General features: G+C 47.2%; 1 protein-coding gene and 1 long non-coding RNA gene across 3 annotated transcripts; both read right to left on the reverse strand.

Annotated features, from left to right (window-relative positions):
• Positions 1–5,053: 5,053 nt before the first annotated feature.
• On the reverse strand, positions 5,054–12,992 carry LOC140524649 (uncharacterized). The gene is made up of 3 exons (XR_011973788.1): positions 12,787–12,992; positions 5,716–5,879; positions 5,054–5,529 (listed from the first exon to the last, which is right to left on the reverse strand). It is a non-coding gene; the product is annotated as an uncharacterized lncRNA (long non-coding RNA).
• A 1,514-nt stretch (positions 12,993–14,506) lies between these two features.
• Positions 14,507–17,385, reverse strand: LOC140524651 (glutathione S-transferase P-like). 2 transcript variants are annotated; one of them, XM_072639332.1, is made up of 7 exons: positions 17,276–17,385; positions 17,115–17,150; positions 16,771–16,877; positions 16,409–16,496; positions 15,511–15,614; positions 14,904–15,011; positions 14,507–14,741 (listed from the first exon to the last, which is right to left on the reverse strand). In XM_072639332.1, coding segments are annotated over exons 1-7 (633 nt in total). In that variant the 5' UTR covers positions 17,277–17,385; the 3' UTR covers positions 14,507–14,552. The 2 variants fall into 2 exon arrangements, with proteins under 2 accessions (XP_072495433.1, XP_072495434.1); XM_072639333.1 differs by having other exon boundaries at positions 17,243–17,313.
• Between the last annotated feature and the right edge of the window lie 5,856 nt (positions 17,386–23,241).

A 23,241-nucleotide genomic window follows, 5' to 3' on the forward strand; every position in this document is an offset into this window, starting at 1 on the left:
ATTCATGCTCAGCACAGTCCAGAAGTAGCAGGGATGCAGAGTCTTCTATAAATCAGCCATGCTACATTTGGAAGTAAACTTGGTAGCACTAATGTTAGGTACCAATGATTCCATCAGAACCGATTCTACTTGAAGTCCAAGGTTGTATGGGAGAGAAAGTCCCTCAGCTACTCCGAGAAATGGATGTGCTTTTAGTTCTTGTTCTTCAAAGTAAATTTCCCTACATCAAAACAAAGAAAAAACTCCTACAAGAAAATCCAAGGGACCCAGAGCTAAGGGAGCTGAGAGCAAACAGGGTCCCCAAGAGGAAGAAGGAATAAAGTCCCAACCACATGGTTCCAAACGGAGCAGTTTGGGACACTGTTACTCAAGAATTATAGCCCCAACTTTCTAGAGAGAGCAGAGAGTTCTAGAACCAAGTCTCCTGGAGAGAAAAGGAGCAAGTGCCTGACTCCAAAGTTGGCAGAACATGAAAAGTTCCTGGATCAGCTTCCCATATGGATATGGGAAAGAACCAAAAATGGAATTATGATGGATTAGCTTGTTGAATGGTGCAGGTCCAATGGAGAGTGGAACCTTCCTTAAAACTCTAAGCACAAAAGGCCCTCTGGGAGGAGTAGGAAATGTCCAGAAAAGGGTGAGTTTGACCAAGGTTGCAGAGAGGTGGAGAAGGATGAGGATTGAGAAGTCATTGATTGGACCATCAAGAACTCCCTGGTCACTTTCAGCTGAATGATGACATTGGTCACCTTTTCAGATTTCTCCCCCTGTCCCCTCTGACCCTCCTCATGGAGCCCCATGGACTCCATCTAATCTTAGTGATGGACACTCATTCACTGCTCTTGTTGTCCAGGATAGTTCTAGATGTGGCTGAAGCACAAGCAGCCACTAGAGGTCAGACCAAGAAAGAGTCTGTTCTTTCTTGCCTGACCCACCCAAGCTCACCTACTTGAGGTGACAGAAACTGAAAGCTGTTTTTCTCTGTTCCCATGACATTTCCTTTTCCAAAAAAGCATGAGCTTTGGAATCAGCAGACATGTGTTCAAATTCTGACTACCCATGACTATCTTTGTTATTTCTTCATCTATCAGCCTCAGTTCTCAGTTGAACTAGACATTCCATTGCCCTTAGGAAACTAAGGCCCAGACAACCTTCTCTGATTAATGCCACACTGGGAATAGCAGAACCCAGTCCAGAGAAGCCCTGGGCTTGCTGCTTGCATCTTCAGTGGTCTTCCTTCATTCTTTGGTCAGGGGAAGAGATTCTGCGGAGCCAAGGATTACCTGGATAATCCCCAGGTCAACCCCCTCCCTCCACCCCAGTTCATTAGCTCTGTGGTCTGACTCCATCACCAGCAGTAGAGAAGGGACAAACAGCGGCAGCCTCAAACACTAAGCCTCACTCCTTTCCTGAACTGGGTCAAGATAATGGCGTACAGCGACATTTCTCTTCCTCTCTTCCCTTTGTCTCTTTCTCCCTCTTCCTGTTTCTCCCTCTGCCTATTTCTCTCTCTGTTCACACCTTTCCCTCCAAGTAATAACAATATATACTGTTTCCCATTAAAGAGTGGGCAATTGATTGGCTTAGAGGAGCTTGGAAATCAGCACTTCATTGAGAAGGTTTGGGGATACCTTTGGCCCAGAGCCAATTGGGCTCCATCAGAGATCTATAAATGGGCAAGGAAGATCTAATATTCCATTAATTTCACAGTTGCCTGGGTGACATAGAGTCTCCCTTCTCAAAATTAGTCCATTGGGAGCCCTCTAAGTAGTTTGATCTCCACCAGGCTTAATGAAATTAGGCAACTATGACAATGATAAAAAAACATTGTTTGAACCTAGTCCTTCATGGCTGGGAAACTGAATCATCTCTGTATTGTTTAGAGACTCTTAGCTAAGGACCCATGTTATAATGACCAGAGACTCAGGGAGTTTTCTCAAAGGGCCCCTACCAGGTCCTTCTGACTACTCCCCATAGCTTCCAAACTTGTGGGTGTGGACTCTTCAGGATGGTAGAACCCTCCAGAGACCTCAAGATTCAACTCTTACGGACCCAGAGACAACACCTAGTGGAGACAGCTGTGCCAATGTTCCAGACAAGGGCTGAGTCTATTTTCCTAGTTGTTTTTTGCCTCTTCCCTTTTGTTATGTGCCCAACCACCAAGGACCTGATTCAAGTGTGTGTTGGCATTTTCTCCCTCTACGTTCTTGTCGCCCCTCTCTTTTCTGCTTGCAAGTGTCAGCCATTACTCAGTTTGTTCTTAACAATCAAAATGAGGCTGCCTGCATATGTTTATTTCTCTCAAAGGTTCTGGAACATGCAGAAAGATATGCATGAAAAGTCCATCCAAGATTGGACAGACAAAGGGGATCTTATAATTTCAGAGCAATTCCCTCTCACCACCCCCCTTCCGGGTTCTGGATGTCTCTGTCACCCAGAATTACAGTCTCCATATGTGTTAACCATAACATGAGAAAGGAAATTCTTAAGTGGATAGATTGTAAATACAACAAGATGGGAAAATGTCAAAGTGTACATTGAAATTATAGATATAAGATACCTGTGTTTCTTCTATCTTGAACATGACGTAATATAATATAAAAGTCCTATCATTCAAGACAGTGTCTGCTATAAGACAGCTTATCCTTGGGAGTCATAAATAGATGAATACTCCAGGTCAACTTCACCTTGCAGTTGCTGACACAGAAAGGGGCATTTTGAGTTCACTTAGAGAGCAGAGCAAAGCAAAGTCTGTCTGTTATGACAGAGCACATAAAGCATCATGGTAGGTTAAGCTCAGAGTGGACCAAAATGTCTCTCCTGATTGGCCAGTCCAGGTTTTAGGCCTTTCTCAGGTGTTGGGGGTTAAAGTTTGGGGAGGGGTCTACACAAGAAAACAATGGCCAGCAATGACACCTGGGACACAATTCCCAGATAGGTCTCCTTAAGGAACTGAGACCCTGGACAGCATCTCCTGGCCCAACTGGCCTCTCCTGCCATCTTGGCTTATACCTGCTTCTCCTTCACTGGCCAGAAGGGGGAAATGTCAAGATGCTATCAGGGGACACTGTTTTCAGGGCTAAGGCCCAGCAAGCAGGCTGCACCCAGAGTGTGGCATAACCACAGTCCTTTGCATTCACCCTCTGGATGATCATAGCAGAATCCCTCAATAACTTCAAAGATTTATTGTACAGCTCTGCCCAGTACCAGGTGTTCTCTGAGCTCAGACAAGCACCTGTTGTGTCCATGTTCTGCTCATGAAGCCCTGCTGTGAATCACACCTGACACGTGGCTGATGTTACCCCCTATCGTTAGGGCTGCAGCTCACTCTGTAGCCATTGGTACCAGTATTGAGATGTCCCCACACTGCCTCACTCCCAAACCCCAGGGTCAGACCCCAGCACTTGCGTCCCTGCTTCCAAGTCATTTTCCTCACTTTGAAATTAACCTTCTGTTTGATTCCTGACTCACTTGTCTCCAGCTCAGATCTCCCCTCTCTCTACCCTACTTGTAGGCCACCTCTCCCCTGCCTCTAGCCCTCAGCCTGCTCTTTCAGGTCCAGTCACACATGGGTAAGAGGACAGTTCCATCCATTAGACACTTCCATATATTCAATATGTCTTGGGTTCTTGAGATGAGGTCTTGTGCCAAGGCCAGGCTGAGCCCCCTGCTTCCTGAGTGGGCCAGGGTGTTCAGCCCTGGGCCCACTGTGGGCTATGACCCTCACTCTCACCACCAAGCTTGAACCCTTCCTGCATCTTTCAACATCAGAGCCCCTCATATTCAGGGAATTTTTTGGCATTTCAAGGCAGTGTCATGCACCTCGAAGCCACTAGAGGAGGAGAGGAAGGAAGAGAGTGAGGAAATTTGCATTTATATAAAACCTCCACTGTGCTGATAGTTTTTCACATATATCTCATTTGATCTTCACAGCAACCCTGGGACATAGGTTCTAGATTACAGTTGAGGAAACTGAGGCAAACAAAGATTAAAAGCATTGTCCAGGCTGCCTTTGAACTCAGGTCTTCCTGACTTCACCCCTGGGTCACATTTGAGGTGCCACAACACCAGGCTAGTTGGCACCAGCCCCTGAGACTTCTCAGGGGCTGCAAACCTTGATGGCTTATATAAGTGCTATCTCTGGTCCTCCTAGCTTTACCTCACTAATTCTGCAATTCTGAGGGCATCCCCCTTTTTTCCACTGGTGCAGCTTTCAGGACTTGGCTGGAGTCGGGAGGAGGGATCTGAGCAATTTGCCTCTGACCAGACAGGAAATCTCACAAAGATTTTTGAGTGGGTCCGTGAGAAAGTTAGCTGAGTCTGAGGAGCTTTAACAGGGCAGCTGTTTGGAGAAAGACTGGGGTGAATCAGGTGACTAGTGCAGCAGCCCAGGATGCTGAGAGCCCACCAAGTCAAAGTAGAACCCTGTGAGCAGACATAATGACAGTGAATGGGGGAGGTAAGGAAGAGGAGGGGGACGGTGATGAGGAAGGGAAGGAGGAGCTCAGGATGATGAGCCAGGGATTTGAAATGGGCCTGACCCACATGATAGGGAGAAGGAGTCCACAGTAAGGATCAGGGAGGAGGGAGTTGGGGGAGGGTTGGTGAGAAGGGAATCAGTACAATTCTGTCCATGTTGATCTAATGTTTCTTAAGAGACATCCAGGAAATGCCAGAAGAGGGATGGATTCTGCTTTTCCTCCTCCTCTCCTAGCCATGCCTTTCCCCTCCCACCCCAGGGGATGCTGGCTGCAGGGGGCTGAAGGCATGAAGAGAACCAGGGAAAAGCCCTCCCCCACCCCCAGCACATTGGCATCTGCAGCAAAGCCCCACTCAGCTCACCCTAGTTCCAGCTCTGACCGTAAGGGGACAAAGCCAGGAAGGCCAAGACTACATCTAACAGGAAGGAGTGGAGAAATGACCACAACCAGCTCCCCCCATCACTCACATTTCCTCCTTGGAGATGGATGCCTTGGGGTTCACTCTCAGCACAGACAGGTCCTTCCAGAGTCCCTGCCCCTCCCCCTCCCATGGAAATAAGGATACCACGAGATGTTTGTTTGAAAGCCTTTATCGCAACACAAGGGTCAGGCCTGAGCCCTCACTGTTTACCATTGCAATTGATGGGGAGACTAGTGTGCCTGGGATAGACCAGACAGGCCTGGACCTGGGCCTGTAGGAGAGCCTAGTTACATAGGCAGACAGTAAGGGGAAGTCTTCCAGGCAACATGGGGCCAGTGTCAGGTGAATCAACAGCAGGTCCAGCAGGTTGTCATCCACAAAAGAGATGTGCAGAACAAGGGGGACCAGAGACTGGGTTAGCCAAGGAGAGCTTGGAGGGAGAGCAGCTGGGAGCTGCTGGGAACAGGAGCCTGGGCTCCAGGCTCTCCCAGGGCTGATAGTCTGTTCCCCCAGAGCCTCACCTTGTCCCTCACGATTAACTCCTGCCTTTTGGTTTCTGGTTCAGCAGGGTCTCAAAGGCTTCAGCTGTGTAGGCATGTCCTTTACATACTGGTCCTTACCCTCCTCCTGCAAAGCCAAGAGCGCCCCAGTTCAGTAAGGAAGCAAGGGAGAAGGGGAAGAAGTGGGAGCCCTGGGACATATCCTGACTTTGGCCTTCCCAGATTCCTTTCAGACTTCCCTTACCCTGGGGAGCCTGTTCTCACACCTAGGTGGCCAGGGCCTTCCCTGCCCATGCAGAGGAGCACCTCTTACCTGTGTTCATCCTTCATTGCAGAAGAAGACCATCCATCAGAGAAATGATGACATGACTTGCACTTGACTTTGTTTTTTTGAGTGAGGGAGGGCTGTGCAGGTCACCAGTCTCATTTCTCCTCCACAGCCATCTGAATCCAGTGACCAGATATTCATCAGGATGCCTGGAGATGACCCAGGATGAAGCAATTGAAGTTAAGTGACTTGCCCAAGATCACACAGCTAGTGAGTGTCAAGTGTCTGAGGTGAGATTTGAACTCAGGTCCTCCTGACTCCTGCACTGGTGCTCTATCCAATTTACCACCTAGTTGCCGAGTTTGCCAAGTAAGGAATCGTTAGTTCCCTGCTCCAAGAGCCCCCTCTCCTTCCCCTTTTTCCTCCTCATTTTAGTTATAGTTCTGTCACATCAGCAGTTTAGTTAGTTAGCTAGTTGCCAAATAAAGAGGTATATGCCTGGATTGGTTGTGCATGACTTCTTGGTTCTTTGTCTAGTTTTTCGTGCTCAGATTATAAACCTGCCCCCCAGCCAGTGGAAAGGAGGGATAATAGAAGGTGGGAATCTCTGCCTTAGGGTATATAATGGTGCTTTGTTCTCTGTAGGCTGCCTCCTTCCACTAGTCCCTCCTGGTGGAGATGGTACCCCTTTCTCACAACAACTGAATAAACCCTTTCTGTTGTTACTTCAAGACACCTCTTTATTTTATAAATTTTTGGGTAGGGCTCTAGTACCCCACGCACCCTCCCAAGTAATGAGACAGGGAGCTGTTTCACTGGTCCAGGAAAGCTTAGAAAGACACACAGTCAATTTCCAGGCATTTCCCCCCATTAGTGAGCAAAACCCATTGACATCCCCTATGTCTGACAGCAGTATTCTGTACCTGTGGTCCCCCCTTCTCCAGTTACAGGAGGGAGAGACATTTCTTCTTCTCTTGGGAGGAGGGGGAGAGGTTGGTCATAATTAGACAATACTCACCTTCATATGACCCAGCTGAAATTCAAATAGAAGTTGAGCTAACCCAAAACACCAGCTATAAAGTCAAATGACTGCTTTGCAGAAGGGAGATTCTGTCACATTCCTCAGACCAATAGTGTATCTGATGTTCAGTCCCCAAGTCCACCCTTGCACATTTAGCTTCAATGCCAGGAGAAATCTCCCAGGCTCTCAAAAGACCTGCACCTTTGGAGGCTGATCTGAGCAGACGCTGGTGGTCTCTGCCCTGCACCTCAAATTTTCCCAGATTTTCTCCTTTTTGAGATTTTCTTGTGTCTCCTTCCTTGTAGATAAGCTCCTTTCATGTTCAGTGTGGGCCCTCCACCTGACAGAGATCACTCTTTCCTATGAGACCAGGCACCCACATGTATAACAGTCATTTAAAAAACATTTTACTGTTTTTCCTTTGTCACTTCCAAGTAAGTCCCCTGACTCCAGTAAAATCTTCCTTGGTAACAAAGAACAGTTCAACAAAACAAATGGACACGTTGATTATGTCTGATGATGTATGCCTCATTCTGCAACTGCAGGCCACCACCTCTCTGAAGAGATGAAAGAGGTATGTGTAACAGACATTTCTCCTCACAACCTTTGCGGCTCTGCAGTGATGTCGATCCCAAGCTCCAGTAACTTTTTCCTGACCCCTAAAAAGATTTCTTTGGAGCCAAGGCTTAGGATAATTGTGAGACATTGTTCCAAATTTCTGGTCCTATGTACAGGGCTTCATCAACAATGTGTTCATGTGCCTGTTTCCCCAGAACCTCTCCAACATTTGCTATTTTTGTTTCTGTCATCTTTGCTAATCCAATGGGTGTGAGATGGAACTTCAAAGTTGCTTTAAATCGGCATTTCTCTAATTGTCAGTGATTGGGACTATTTTTTTCATATGGTTAGATAGGTTGGATTTCTTCCTCTGAAAATAACTCACTTATTTCCTTTTACCATTTATCAACTGGGGAGTGGCTCTTAGTCTTATACATTTGATTCAATTCCTTATATATCTTGGATATGAGTCCTTTATCAGAAAAACTTGAAGTAAAGATTATTTTTCCAATTACCTATTTCCCTTGTAACTACTGTTTAGTTTTCCCAACAGTTTTTGTCAAATAATGAATTCTTGGCATTTTCAGGTTTATTGGTCACTATGCTTCTGTATGTTGTGTGAACTCAATCTGTTCTACTGATAGATCTCCCCCTTCCCTCTCTTTGAACCAGTATCGAGTGATTTTTAATGATTACTGCTTTGTATTACAGTTGGAGATCTGGTAATGAGAGATTCCCTGTTTTCCCACTTTTTTCATCATCGCCCTTGAGAGTCTTGACCTTTTGTTACTTTACGTGATTTTTGTCATGAGGCTTCAAGGTCTACAAAATGTTTTTTGGTACTTTGATTAGTACAACCCTGAATAAGCAAATTAATTAATCTAGATGTACTGTGTTTATTTACCATATTAAGGAAATTTATTCCTGTGATTTCTAGAGTTCTAATAGAAATGTGTTAGATTTTGTAAAAAGAATTTATTGGCATAAAAATGTAGTTTTATTACTTATATTATTAATATGATTTGTTTTTATATTCTTCCTTATGTTGAACCAACCCTACACTCCTGGTATAAGTCCAGTCTGATCAGAGAGTATAATGTTCATCACTGACTCTAGCTTCCTGTTTCTGGAGATACAATTGCCTTTTCCCATGGGTTGGGATTCAAGACCAGCCTGAAGGGCTCAGTTGTTCTCTGGGAAACTGTGACCACACCCAGTCAGTCTTTTCAACCCGGATGGACTTGTTGACACTGGTTTGCTAAACATACAGAGTGGATCCTTACCAGGCCCATGGTGATTTTAAGGCCATGCAAGCGTCTGTTTGGGAAGGACTCTTGCTTGAGGGGAATTTCCTGGGCCAGGCCAAACTGAGTGTTTCAGTGCTACAAGCAGAGCCCTGAAGGGCACATGCAACAAGCTCTAGTTCAATTGCAAGCTCATAGTTTTGCCAGCATAATGTTCACAGAGGCCTCAGACACCTGATATTGCAGCAGGAACACAGAGAAGGCCATGATAGGGGAAGAGAAAGGCAGGAGGAAGCAGATCACAGGGAGCTAGGAATGACCTCAGATGGGGGACAAACCTCCAACTTCAGAGTTTTCCTGAAGCTGGTCCCAGCAATGAGATGCAGGGATTCAGGGCCACCTGTGCAGTGAGCTTGAGAAGGCTCAGACACAGCTCTGCCATCAAAAGCTCCACCCTGAGAGGGACTGGACTCCCAGTAAGCAGAGCAGATGGGATCTCAGAACAGAATGTGGAATGTCAGAGCTGGGAGAGACCTTAGAACGTGGAACTTAGGGGGAGCGGAGCCAAGATGGTGGAGTGGAGCCAAGATAGTGGAGTAGAAAGATGCATATACTCTAGTGCTTCCCCCACAGCCCACAAAATGCCTGTAAAAAATGACTCTCAAGAAATTCTAGAGCAGCAGAAGCCACAGAACAACAGAGTCAAAAAGGTTTCCAACCACAGGTAACCTGGAAGGCCAACAGGAAAGGTCTATCTCACAGGATGCTGACTGGAGCCCAGCCCTGGCCGTGTGGCACTGGGAGGAACAGGACCTGAACAGACCTCCAGGGCAAAATTCCCAGCAGGGAGGGTCCCAGATCCCTCAACTCACAAGCCACAAAGAAAGCTCCAAAGGTCAGTGTGGGAGGGCTTTCCCAGCCATGAGAGAGGTGAACAGGGTTCCCCCAGCACTGGCCTGAGGCAACAGCAGCAGTGGGCAGTGTGTGGCTATGCTGAAGCAGCCTGGCTCCGTTGTCCAGGCAGCTCAGCTTAAAGCCTCTGGTGGAACTGAGCAGCTGATCTGAACCTCAGTCCTCAGTGGTAGCCCCACCCCCACCCCCACCCAAAGCCCCATGGGGAGTTGAGCAGCTGATCTGAATCATAGCCTTGAGCGTGTTACTGGGGAGAGGAGGAGCACTAGAACTGTCCTCTTGACAAAGGATTCAGAAGTCAAGTAACTGGTTGGGAAAATGTTCAAAAAGGGGAAAAAAATAAGACCATAGAAGGTTACTTTCTTGGTGAACAGGTGTCTCCCATCCTTTCAGATGAGAAGAACAAGGCATACTGTCAGAGGAAGTCAAGGCTTCTGCCTCCAGTACCTCCAAAATGAATATGAATGGGTTCAGGCCATAACAGAGTTTGAAAAGCATGTCAGCAGTCTGCTAAAGAACAAAAAAAAAAATGCTGAGGAAAATAACACCTTTAAAAAGAGGCTTACTCAACTGGAAGAAAAGGTCCAAAAAGCTAGTGAGGAGAAGGAAGCTTTAAAAAGCAGAATTAGCCAAATGGAAAACAAGGTTCAAAAGCTCACTGAACAAAACAGTTATTTAAAAGAGAGAATTGAGTTCAGGGAAGCTAATGACTAGGAGATAAACCAAGAAGTTAGAAAACAAAACCAAAAGTTTGAAAAAAATAGAAGATAATGTGAAATATCTCACTGGAAAAACAACTGACCTGGAAAATAGATCCAAGAGAGACAGTTTAAAAATTATGGGACTACATCACACCTATAAGATTGGCAAACATGACAGAACAAGAAAATGATAAATGCTGGAGAGGATGTGGGAAAGTTGGAACACTAATTCATTGTTGGTGGAGCTGCGAGCGCATCCAACCATTCTGGAGAGCAATTTGGAACTATGCCCAAAGGGCTACAAAAATGTGCATACCCTTTGACCCAGCAATATCACTACTAGGACTATATCCCCAAGAGATCATAAAAATGGGAAAGGGTCCCACATGTACAAAAATATTTATAGCAGCACTCTATGTAGTTGCCAAAAACTGGAAGTCAAGGGGATGTCCATCAATTGGGGAATGGCTGAATAAATTATGGTATATGAATGTAATGGAGTACTATTGTGCCATAAGAAATGATGAACAAGAAGACTTCAGAGAGGCCTGGAAGGACTTATATGACCTGATGCTGAGTGAAAGGAGCAGAACAAGGAGAACTTTATGCACAGCAACGACCACAGTGTGTGAGAGTTTTTTCTGGTAGAACTAGATTTTTGTAATAACACAAGAACTTCTTACCAAAAAAAAAAAAAAATCCCAATGGAGGATCTCAAGGCAAAATGCCTGCCACACTCAGAGAGAGAAATATGGAAGTCACTCACATATTGTAGCAGATCATGTTTGTGTATGTGTATGTGTTTGTGTATCATGTTCTGATTTGTTATACGATTTCTTTCATTTATCTTAGTCTGACTACATAGCATGACTATAGTGAAAATATACTCAATAGGAAAGTATATGTAGAATCTATACAGAATTGTATGCAGTCGTGGGGAGGGAGGGGGGGAGTGAGGGGTAGGTGGGGGGGATAAAATCACAATTGTATGGCAGTGATTGTTAAACATTACAAAATAAAAAAAAAAATTATGGGACTACCTGAAAGTCATGATCAAAAAAAGAGCCTAGATGTTATCTTCCATGAAATTATCAAGGAAAACTGCCCTGATATTCTAGAACCAGAGGGCAAAATAAATTTTGAAAGAATCCACCAATCACCTCCTGAAAGAGAACCAAACACAGAAACTCCTTGGAATATTGTAGCCAAATTTCAGAGTTCCCAAGTCAAGGAGAAAATATTGCAAGTAGCTAGAAAGAAACAGTTTAAGTATTGTGGAACTACAGTCAGGATAACACAGGATCTGGCAGCTTCTACATTAAGGGATTGAAGGATTTGGAATATGATATTCTAGAAGTCAAAGGAACTGGGATAAAAACCAAGAATCACCTACTGAGCAAAATTGAGTATAATTCTTCAGGGAAAAAAATGGTTGTTCAATGATATAGAGGACTTTCAAGCATTCTTAATGGAAAGACCAGAACTGAATACAAAATTTGACTTTGAAACACAAGAATCAAGAGAAGCATGAAAGAAAGAGAAATCATAAAAGACATTCGAAAGCTGAACTGTTTACATTCCTACGTGGAAAGATAATATTTGTAACTCTTGAGACTTTTCTCAGTATTTGGGTAGGTAGAGGGATTATACACACACACATACACACATACACACACGCTCACATATACACAGAGAGTACAGTTTGAGCTGAATTAGAAGAGATGATATCCATAAAAAAATAAAATAAAAATTAAGGGGTGAGGGAGGAAAATACTGGGAGGAGAAAGGGAGAAAGGGAATGAGGCAGGCTACAACTCATAAAAGAGATAAGAAAAGTGCTGTTCAATGCAGGAGAAAAGGGAGAAAGTGAGAGGGGAAAAGTGAAGCTTACCTTCTTCACATATGGCTTAAGGAGGGAATAACATGCTCCCTAAGTTTGGTATGAAAATCTGTCTTACACTACAGGAAAGAAGGGGAGGAGGAGACAAGTGGGGTGAGGGGGATGATAGAAGGGAGGGCAAATGGGAGAAGGAAGTAACTAGAAGTTAACATTTTTGAGAAGGGACAAGGTCAAATGAGAGAATAAAAAAAGCGGGGGGACAGGGTAGGATAGAGGGCAGTATAGTTAGTCTTATGCAACATGATTATTACGGAAGACTTTTGCAAAACGACACATATATAGCCAGTATTGAATTACTTGCCTTCTCAGTGAGGATGGGTAGGGAGGGAAGGAGGGAGAGAAGTTGGAATTCAAAATATTAGAAACGAATGTTGAGATTATTATTGCACACAACTGGGAAATAAGAAACACAGGTAATGGGGTATAGAAATTTATCTTGCCCTACAAGAAAAGAGGTAAGAGGGGGATAAGGGAAGGGTGGGGTGTGATTGAAGGGAGGGTAATCAGGGAAAGGGTAATCAGAATGCAAGGTATTATGGGGTGGGGGAGGGGAGAGATGGGGAGAAATACTGGAACTCAAAATTTTGTGGAAATGAATGTCAGAATCTAAAAATTAATAAATAAATACAATTTAAAAAAAAGGACACGGAACTTAGACTTTCATAAGTGGGAAAGACCTTAGGGCTTAGAACATCAGAGCTGGATGAGAAGTTAGCAGTCTTTTGTAGTCATTGTACAAAGCAGGATATTTAACGCATCTAGCATTTATTAACTACTTACTGCGTGCTGGACACTGGAGATACAGAGGCAGCCATGAGAGAATCCCACCCTTAAGATGACCTTCTCCTGGAGCATTAGTGAGTTAGGGCAAGCAGAGGAGAGACTTCAGCTAGAAGGGGGTGTAGAGGGGAGAGGCCAGCTGAGTGGAGAGCCCTATTTTGGGCAGGGCCAAAGAGAAGTGTGGTGGGAAGCCTCTTTGAGTCCACAGAGGCAGCAGCTGTCGGCCTCAGAGCATTATCCTCATGCCCAGGGCCTGGCATGGAGCCCAGCCATTGGAGTAAGCACCTGGCATCCCCAGGAGGGGCCCAGGAAATGCATCCAAAGGCCACATCTTGTGAGAATCCCAACCCCACTCCCTCAAACCTCCCAGCTTTCCTTACTCCTCTTGGATTATACCTGAGCCTGCTCTAGCATTTGCAGTGACTCCTCATCTCTCTGAGGCCCTGGATCAAGCCCAGATTCCCAACCTGGCATTCACAGCTGTCGTTCATCAACTGTCTGTGTGCCCCCATTCTCCATCCAACAATCATGTCCCCATACACCAACTGAAATGGCTCATAACAGCATGTTGCACTGCTACAGTCCGTCAGTCAACATGCATTTATTAATCCCTTACTATGTGCCAGGCCCTGCGCTGAGTCCTTGGGGATGCCAAAGATGGTACAAATGACAGGAAGGGGAGAGGAGACAACTCTTGCCCAGCACAGGATGGTAGGGAGGCTTTGGAGACAGTCTCATCAGGGAGCACTAGCATCAAGGGGGGCTGGAAAAGGCCCACTCAGAAAGTAGGGCTCTAACTGGGACTTGACTGAAGCCAGTGAAATCCAGGGGGAGATAACGGGGGAAAGAGGGGGACAGAATTATAGGCAAGGGAAGCCAGAGTCCATGTCCCTGGGAGGATGGGGTGGGGGTGGGGCCTCAATAGAGACAGGAAGCCCAGAGGAGGATGGTGGAGGAGAGGGGGAAGTGGGGGGGGGGGGGCGGTGCAGAGAGAGGGAAAGAAAAGAATCAGTCTAATTTGTCCAGTAAGTAGCCAGTGCGGGAGATGAGAGGTTGGAGAGGCTGGCATGAAGAGATCTGAGAGTGATTTATGTAAGAGATTATAGAGAGAAAAGATCTGGCAACTAACTGAAAAGTGGGGGAGAGATAAAGCATTTTTAGTTTAGAATTGGGGAAGGTGTTGCAGAGGCAGGGTGAGGGGCAGGGCCCAAACTGGAAATCTAAGGGCCTGTGACCTTAGTTGAAGGAGGGGAGGACCATGGGTGGGTCCTGGCAGCCAGGTCAACCTGGATCTATAGCAGGAGAGGGGATGATGGATGGCCCAACTTTCTCCTTCCATCACCTTCAGAGAATTCTGCTTTGCCTCCCTGTCTCCTAGCTATGCCTTTCCCTTCCCACCCCAGGAGATGCAGGCTGCAGGGGAATGAAGACATGAGGAGGACCAGGGAAAGCCCTCCCCCTCCACCAGCACATTGGCATCTGCAACAAAGCCCTACTCAGCCACCCCACCCCTACCCAGTTCTAGCTCTGACCAGGAAGGAACAAAGTCAGGAAGGCCAATGTCAAAGGAGCTGGAAGGGGCTGACCACAGCACTCCTCACCACATTCTCCCATCTTCCCCTGGGTGGTAGATGGTTTGAGGGTTCACTCTCAGGACACACAGGCCCCTCCAGAGCCCTTGCCCCTCCCCCTCCCAGTTCAATCACGATACCATGAGGTGTTTGTTTGAAAGCCTTTATTGCAAAACAAGGGTTAGGCCTGAGGCCTCACTGTTTACCATTGCCATTGATGGGGAGACCAGTATGCTGGGGTGAAGCTAGGAAGGCCTGGAGCTTGGGCCTGGAGGAGAGCCTTGCTACATAGGCAGACAGTAAGGGAAAGGAGTCCAGGCAGCCAGGGGCCAGGATCTGGTGGATCAACAGCAGGTCCAGCAGGTTGTAATCCACAAAAGAGATCTGCAGGGCACAGGGGATCAGGGACCAGGTCAACGAAGGGGAGCTGGGAGGAAAGGCAGCCCTGTGCTGCAAGCAGGAGCCTGGGCTTCAGGCTCTCCCAGGTCTGACAACATGCTCCCAAAGGTCCCTCCCAGAACCCCACCTGGTCCCCCAGAGCCTCACCTTGTTCCCCACAATAAAGGCCCCACCTTCTGGGTTCTGCTTCAGCAGGGTCTCAAAAGGCTTCAATTGGGTGGGCAAGTCCTTCACATACTGGTCCTTACCGTTCTCCTGCAAAGGATGAGCCTCCCAACTCAGTCAGGAAGCAAAGAAGAAGGGGAAGAAGGGGGAGTCCCAGGACATACCCTGACTTTGGCCTTCCCAGTGTCCTTTCAGGTCTCCCCTCCCTCAAGAGGCCCTTCCTCACACCTGGTTGGCCAGGGCCTTCCCTGTCCATGCAGACAAGCACCTCTTACACAGGTCATTGGAAGGAATGATGGAGAAGACCCGAGTCTGACTGCTGCCTCACAACCTGTCCCAGCCTAAGTTTCTCTACTGTAGAATGGGAATCACATGGGCACCTACCTCCCAGGGCTCTTGTGAGGATCACCTGGAGATAACTCTTGAATGGGGGTAATAAATACCAGGTAGGGTAACCTGAGGAATGGGCAGGAAAAGGCTCCCCACACCCACTGAGGGGCTTGGAGTGGCCTAAGGCAGCACCCAGGGTCACTGCCAGCATAGGCTTGAACCTAGCTACTGGAATCTGCCCAGCCCTCTTGTCACTCACGTAATTCTTATAGATGAGATTGAGGTACTTGGTCCTGAGGTCCTCCACCCCATCATTGGCCATATCCAAGAGAACAGCTTCTCGATCATCCTTCCCATAGAGCCCTGAGCAGGAGGGGAGAGGAGGGAGAGGATCCAATCACCTTCCTTCCCATGGCCCCTCCAAAGGCTCTTCTCAGCTCCCCTTCCCCACTCTAGTTGAGGGAAGCCTTCCCTGCACTGGGAACTGACCCTTCCCCCCAGTACTCTACACTCCTGGTATACCTAGGTCAGTACCCTAACCCTAACCCTAAATGCGCTCGATTCTAACCCTCTGGATACTGAGCAGGCTGTGACTCCTCTACTGGGCTGGTCAGGTTCTGGAAGGAAGAAAAGCCTTCCAAGAGGCAGAACTAAGGAGGCTTTGGTCAGGGGCCTCCTGCACAAGTCCTGCCTTGAAGCTGAAGCTCACCAGTTATTGCAAAATGACACTGTATTTATTGTATCTCATTATCTCCCACCCTCTTCCCTCCCCACACATGCTCCCTGAGGGCAGGCCCTGACATTTTTTAATTCTGTGTCTCCTACTGTGCTTGGCACACAGTAGGCATAATAACTGCTGACTGAATTGAATTGAAAGTGATTTTGCTCTGGGCAGGGACCTTCACTGTATCCAGCCCTCTCTGAAGCAGGCCTGGGCCCACAGATGTAACTGGGCCCAGTAACTGCCAGATGGATGGATGGAAGGAGGGATGGAGGAATATGGACACAGAGATGGATGGACAGAGAGGAGGGAAGGAGAGATGAACCAACTCTGGGCCCAGGAACTGCTGGACAGAGGGAAGGAAGAGGGCTGTGCATAGATGGCTCCCACGTGACCCCTCTCCCCCACTCCCACCCCCTGGAGGCAGTGGTCATACCATGTTTGCGCCCCAGGTGTCTCAGGATGGCATTGCTTTGGTACAAGATTAAATCTCCATCTGTGAACTTGGGGAGCTGGCCATAGAGCTACAGGGCAGAGTGCAGGGCAAGAGGCTGAACAAAATGCCCCTCCCAGATTCCCCATTCACCCCCTTTCCCACCGCCCTCCGCTCCCCCACCCCTCCGTCAGTCCCAGAGGTCTCTCCCAGAGCCTCACCTCGTCCCCCACAATACAGGCCCGATCTCACGGGTTCTGCTTCAGCAGGGTCTCAAAAGGCTTCATTTGGGTGGGCTGTCCCCTCTGTCCGTCCCCTCCCACCTCCCAGACTCCCGTCCACACTCCCCTGCCCCGACCACTCACACAGTTGGCCTTGAGGTCCCCCTTCATCCACGCGTCTATAGTCACTACGTCCTCCTTCCAGTCCAGGCCCTGGTCAGCCAGGAGCATCCGGGTGGCCGCGCATCGTCCTGGGGAGAAGGGTGGGGACAAAGGAGCTCAGCCAGGGAGGGGACAGCCGGCTCCGGACTTGTGGCGTAACGCTGGAGCCAATCTCTCCCCCTCCCTGGGCCTCAGTTTCCCCCTCTGTAGAATCCAGGGGCCGAGGGCTAGGATGTGGGGAGGGGGGCTTCCACTTTCCTCTCCCACGTCCCCGCGGGCAGGTGGACTCCTCTCGAGGGGCCCCCGGTGCTGGGATCAAGAGTTACCTCGGACAGGGAAGTAGAGGATGGTGTAAGGAGGCACTAGGAGAGACGGACAGGGAGGTCAGGGGCTCTGCCCTCCCCGCAGCCCCTTCCCCCCAGCCCTGCCCAATGACCCTCCCCGCACCCCGCACCTGTAGCCCTCCCTGGGGCGGCCCGAGCCTTACTCTCTGGAGGCACTGGCGCACGGGATCCAGCGGAGCAGGAAGCTGGGTCCTAACGGCAGCCCAGGTTTATTAAGCCCGGACCCCGCCCCGGCCCCGCCCCGGACCCCCCCTTGCTCCCCCGGCTCCGCTCGGGCCCTGGAATGTGCTGAGTCATTGCCACAGGCCACTGGGGTGCAGGGTCAGGAGTGGGGGTGCAGGGGAGGGGCTTAGAGGGGCTGCTCAGCGGGGCAGGGGAGAGGAAGGCCGAGGACCGCGTAAGAACGTAGCCCGCACTTATAAATGGGCACTAATGAAGCCGAGGAAGACCCTGGCCCGAAGGGGAGGGGGAAGGAGAAGATTCCAGGCATGGGCACAGCCAGAGCAAATACCCAGAGAGGGGAGGCGGGGGTCTCCTAAGGCCGGTGGCGCAGGACCGTGGAGGGGAGGAAGGCCAGATCGTGAAGGGTCCCGGGGAGAAAGGCAGAAAGTCAGAGATTTAAGAGTCAGAGGACCCGCCTTGGAATGCCAGCTCTGCCACATATTTGACCCTGGGTGATCTTATTCTGGGCCTGGGTTTCCACGCCTGTAAAAGGAGGGAGTTAGATTAGATGACCAGCTCTAGTTTTACGATCCAAGGAAGGAGCATTTCCTGCAAATGCTCCTCCAGCCTCTAGATGGGGACCACCAGTGATGGAGGGCTGGCTCATTTTTCCAGCCATCTCAGCAGCAGATGAGGACCCTCGCCCCAAGTGGACAATATGCTTCAAACCGCAAAAGGAAAGCAATCTGCAGCCTTCTTTGTGCTTCTACAGCTGCAAGGTTAATGACAGGATCCCACCTGGCTGCACAAAACTAGGATAGGGCAGCTGGGCTTCTGGCCAAGAACACCAAAATGTAGAGGGTACTGGCAGCATTTGATGTACAGAAATAACTGAGCTGAGCACGTAGTTAGCAGAGCTGCACCCTGAGGTGATGTCTTCTGTGGCCCACCCCACCATGCTATCCCTCCAACTTCAGCACCCCCAACAGTGACCTCCCACCCCTAATCAAATTGTCCTGGCTGAAAAAAAGGTGCCACATCTCTGTCACATACACATGCATGGGTGTTACTGGTCAGGCTGTGAAGATGTATACGGTATTTGAAAACCTTACTGGTGGAAAGTCCAACCACTCAGGAAAACTATTTAGAATTAGTGGGAAAAAATCACTAAATTTTCCACACCCTTTAACCCATCCATCCCAATGCTGGGTTGCATATCCCAAAGCCAATGGTGGGCCTTGGAAAAGGACACATCAGTTCTCCACCAGGGATTCTTGTAGGTTGCTTTTAATAATGCTGTAGAGAGAGGGCACCTTAGAGCCTAGAACCTGATCCCAACTCCAGCTCCCACTTTAATGAGAACACTGAAGCTGCATACATGTGTCCACGTGAGTATGTGTATGTGTGTGGTCATGTGTGTGCCTGTCCATGTATGCTTGTACATGTGAGTGTATGTATGTGTATGTTCGTCTGTATATACATATCTATGTGTGTGTATGTGTGTGTGTATGTGTGTGTGTGTGTACTGCACCTCTAGATTCTCTGCTTCTTTCCCCATTCTTTCCTTCTTTACTCTCTGAGGAAGAGATACCTTTCTCCTCACTGATTCCTATGCCCTGAATCTCAGTCTCCTACCCCCATTCATTGGGGCCTTTGATCATTTAATCTCTTGGTTTAATCATTCCCTACAGCCTGGCCCCTCCCTTGCTGTCTACAAACATGCCTGATGCTCTGGGAGCCTCCACAATCATCCTTTGGTTTGGCCAATCCAGGCAAGCTGTCAGCCAATCCTTGCTTTCCCCATTTGCGTTCCCAAACTGGAAAGGATTCTCTATACCCATGTATGCCCGACTTTCTCTGCCCTCCTTAATTTGGCTCCCGAATTCACCCCTCCAGTGGAACTGCTGCTTCAAAGGTTACAGACTCTTAACTGCAAACATCTCTGACTTTCAGTCACTCCTTCTCCCTTTGATCTCTCTGAGATTTCTGAGCCTGTTAGCTGACTCCCTGCCTCCAGCCCCGACTCTCTCTTGAAAATTCTCTCTTTCCCTTCTCCTTCTACCTGACTGCCTACTGGCTGATCATCCATCTCCCTCCCCCTTAGGTCAGGTGTATCCAAGGCTCCCTCCCCAGACCTCTGGTCCTGTGGGTGAGTTCCTCTGCTTCCATAGTTTCATATCCCTTCACAGATGGCTCCCTAATGTCCATCTTCAGATGTAACCTCGGGCCCAGGAGTCCTGGGTCTGAGCAGATGGGCTGCCTCTAAAGTATTAAAATCACACTGACTTCTTCCCCCACCCAGAATTTATTTACTTCAAGAACAAGTCTCCTGCTTTCATACAAACACTCAAGGTCAAAAGTGCAGTTTGAATTATTTGGGTCCAGGTGGAATTTTTCTTTTTGCCTTTCGACTTTGTGGGGCATGTGTCCAGCATTGGGAGCTTGAGGACAATGCATATGCATGCTTTGTTTTTTAAATTTAATATTTTCCCCCACTTACATGTACAAACAATTTTTAACAACACTTTTATTTTTTTTAAGTTCCAAAGTTTCTCCCTCCTTCCCCTCTCCCTCTTGTTGAGAAGGCAAACAATTGGATATAATTTATACATGTGCACTCATGCAAAGCATATTTCCATGTTAGTCATGTAGTGAAAGAGAAAAACACAAGAAAAATAAAGAAGGCTAAGAAAAAGTTTGCTTCAGTCTGCATTCAGACTCTCTCAGCACTTTCTCTGGAGATGGAGGGCATTGCTCCAGTTGGAAGTCCTTCAGAATTGTCTTGGACCATTACCTTGCTCAGAATGACTGTTGTTCCCAGCTGATGATCATATGCTGTTACTGTATACAGTGTTCTCTTGATTTTGTTCATTTCACTTTGTATTAGTTCATGTAAGACTTTCCACATTTTTCTGAGAGTATTCTGCTTTTCCTTTCTTAAAGCACAATAGTATTCCATCACAGTCATATAATGGATGGACAGTTTAGTGATCCAGCCTCAGTCCCTTCCTGGCTCTGTGACTCTGAGTAGGTCCCTTCACCCTGTTTGCCTCAGTTTCCTCATCAGTAAAATGAGCTGGAGAAGGAAATGGCAAACTGCTCTAGTATCTGTCCAAAAAAACCCAAATGGACTTAAGAAGAGTCAGACATCACTGAAGCAACTGAACAACAATAATTCTAAACTTTTCTGGCAGAGTTGGTGGAGTCACCAACAGTTGTTCCCTGAGTCTGTCTGGATGTAGAGTGTGTTCAGGGAATACTAGTATCACTGCTTTCCACCTTTGGTGTCCAGCTGATCCACTCAACTTTCACCTGTGACTTCAAGAAGCTGGAGCATGCACATTGGCCACACCCGGGTAAAAGTAGACAGGCTAACAGAGATTTGAGGGTAACCAAGGGGTTTCAGTGTCTCCCCCAGGCATGTGAAGACCTCCCCTGGTAGAATGTGCCAATGAGAACAACTTCTTCCAACAGCCAGGACAGCAGCTGAGTCAGGTTCTGGGGAGCTCTTGGAGCTTGGTTAGACATGGAGAAAATTGACAAAGAAGGAGGCCTACCAGATGCTTTTTATGATACAAATATGGTTCTGCTACCTAAACCAGGAAGAGCCAAAACAGAGAAAGAAAATTATACACCAATTTCTCTAATGAATATAGATGTGAAAATTTTGAATGTTCGCAAAAATAATACAGCAACTAATCGCGAGAATAATACATTGTGATCAGGTAGGATATTATACCAGGAATGCAGGGATGGTTCAATATTAGGAAAAACATGAGCATTATTCATCACATCAAAAAAACTAATAGAAACCATATAATTATTGCAATAGATGCAGAAAAGGCTTTTGACAAAATACAACACCCATTCTTATTGAAAACACTGGAGAGCATAGGAAAAAATGGAACCTTCCATAAAATAATAAGCAGTATTTACCTAAAACCAGCAGCAAATAGTACATGCTGTTGGGGTGTAAGCTCGGTTTTCACGTGAACAGTCTTGGGTCAGGTAAAGGTGAGGGCTTCTAAACCGCAGAGCTCTCACAAGGCCCCCCAGCGAACAGCTGGGAATTGAGGAGTGAGACACAAGCTATCTTGTTTTTCCACCTCTTCTCAGTGGAAACTTGCTGGGGAGAGCATCCCACCCTTGAGATTGGTCCGTGGTCTGAGCACACCTGTTGTTAATTGGCTAGGGGCTGAGAGCATGCATAATGTCCATGAGCGAACTAGCAGGGGGAGAGCTTAAATGGGGACAGGAAAGCCAGAGGGTCTCTCTTTTTTCCTTGCTTCTCGGGAGGGAGAAGGGGGCTTCCACGGGGAGCACTAGCCCTGCATATTGACATGTAGCTGGTATCTGGAATAAAGCCTACACTTGTTTGACTCTGGAGGTCTCTTCTCTCATACATTTATCTGGCTGATCACCGAAGACCTGAGTTAGGTAAGAAGGACCCAGCAGCCCACAGCAGATAGGCTGGACATATGCAATGGGGATAAGACAGGTACATTTCCAATAAGACCAGGGGTAAGACAAGGATGCCCATTATCAACATATTATTCAATATGGCACTAGATATGTTAGCTTTAGCAATAAGAGAAGAAAAAGAAATTGAAGGAATTAGAACAGGCAAAGAAGAAACTAAGTTATCACTCTTTGCAGATGATATGATGATATACTTAGACAATCCTAGAAAATCAAGTACAAAACTATTTGAAATAATAAACAACTTTGGCAAAGTTGTAGGTTACACAATAAACCCATGTAAATCATCTGCATTTTTTGGTGTGTCCATTTGGAGTTTTCTTGGCAGATACTGGAGTGCTTTGCCATTTTCTCCTCCAGCTCATTTGACAGATGAGGAAACTGAGTTAAACAGAGTGAAATGACTTGCCTGGGTCCCAGGAAGTGTCTGAAACTGGTTCACTAAACTATCCAAAGAGTATATGATTGTAATGGAATACCATTGTGCTATAAGAAATGACAAACAGGATGTTTTCAGAAAAATCTGGAAACACTTAACATGAACTGATACAAAGTGAAATGAGCAGAATCAGGAGAACGCTCTATACAGTAACAGCATTGTTGTTATCATGATCATCTGTGAAAGACTCTTCTATTGTCAGGAAGTCAATGATCCAAGACAATTCTGCAGGACTCAGGATGAAAACTGCCCTCTATGTCCAGAGAAAGTGCTGATAGATTCTGAATTCAGATTGAAGTAAACTTTTCCTTTCCTTTATTTTACTTTGTTTTTGTCTGGTCTTTTCTTTCACAGTATATATAACATGGAAGTATGCTTTGTATAGTAGCCCATGTATAATCTACATCCAATTGCTTGCCTTCTCAAGGATAAGGAGGGAGTTACTTAGGAACTCTCAAAATTTTGAAAAGCAAGATGGGATGAGCCACAGAAGGATCACCTCAGGGTGCAGCTCTGCTCACTTGGTGCTCACTGCAGTAGGTTCTGTGCATCAAATGCTGTCATTTCCCTCTATATTTTGGTGCTCTTGGGCAGAACCTCAGATAATAGCCCTGCTTTCCTGCAGGCATGTGGGATCTTGTCATTTTCCTTGCTACTGGTGAAGCAATGGTATCACTTAGCCATCCAGGGAGGTGGCAGATTGCTTTCCTTTGGTGGTTTGAAGCAGATTGTCCACTTGGAGCCTCCACTGCCACTCCAGGAGTCTGTAGTAATGAGCCCCCCATCACTAGTGGACTTCATATAAAAGCTGGATGAGCATTTGTTGGAAATGCTTACTTCAAGGACATAAAAATAAAACTGGAATGGAGTTCAGAGGTCATCTAATCTAAGTCCCTCCTTTTACAGATCTGGAAACTCAGTCCTAGAACAAGATCATCTGTGGGAATGGTCCTGTGCAGACCCCCAACTCTCATCTCTGGACATTTGCTCTGGCTGTGTCCCATGCCTGGAATCTCCTCCCTCCTCAAG

Source organism: Notamacropus eugenii, chromosome 2 (genome assembly GCF_028372415.1).
Source record: "Notamacropus eugenii isolate mMacEug1 chromosome 2, mMacEug1.pri_v2, whole genome shotgun sequence".
Classification (NCBI taxonomy): Eukaryota; Metazoa; Chordata; class Mammalia; order Diprotodontia; family Macropodidae; genus Notamacropus; species Notamacropus eugenii.

Excerpts from the sequence above, each read along its gene's own strand:
- LOC140524651 (XM_072639332.1), bottom strand. Across the intron at positions 15,615-16,408 it reads ACACCTGGGGCGCAAACATG|GGCTCTATGGGAAGGATGAT; the intron begins GTATGACCACTG and ends CCTCCTGCTCAG. Across the intron at positions 14,742-14,903 it reads CCTTTATTGTGGGGAACAAG|ATCTCTTTTGTGGATTACAA; the intron begins GTGAGGCTCTGG and ends TGTGCCCTGCAG.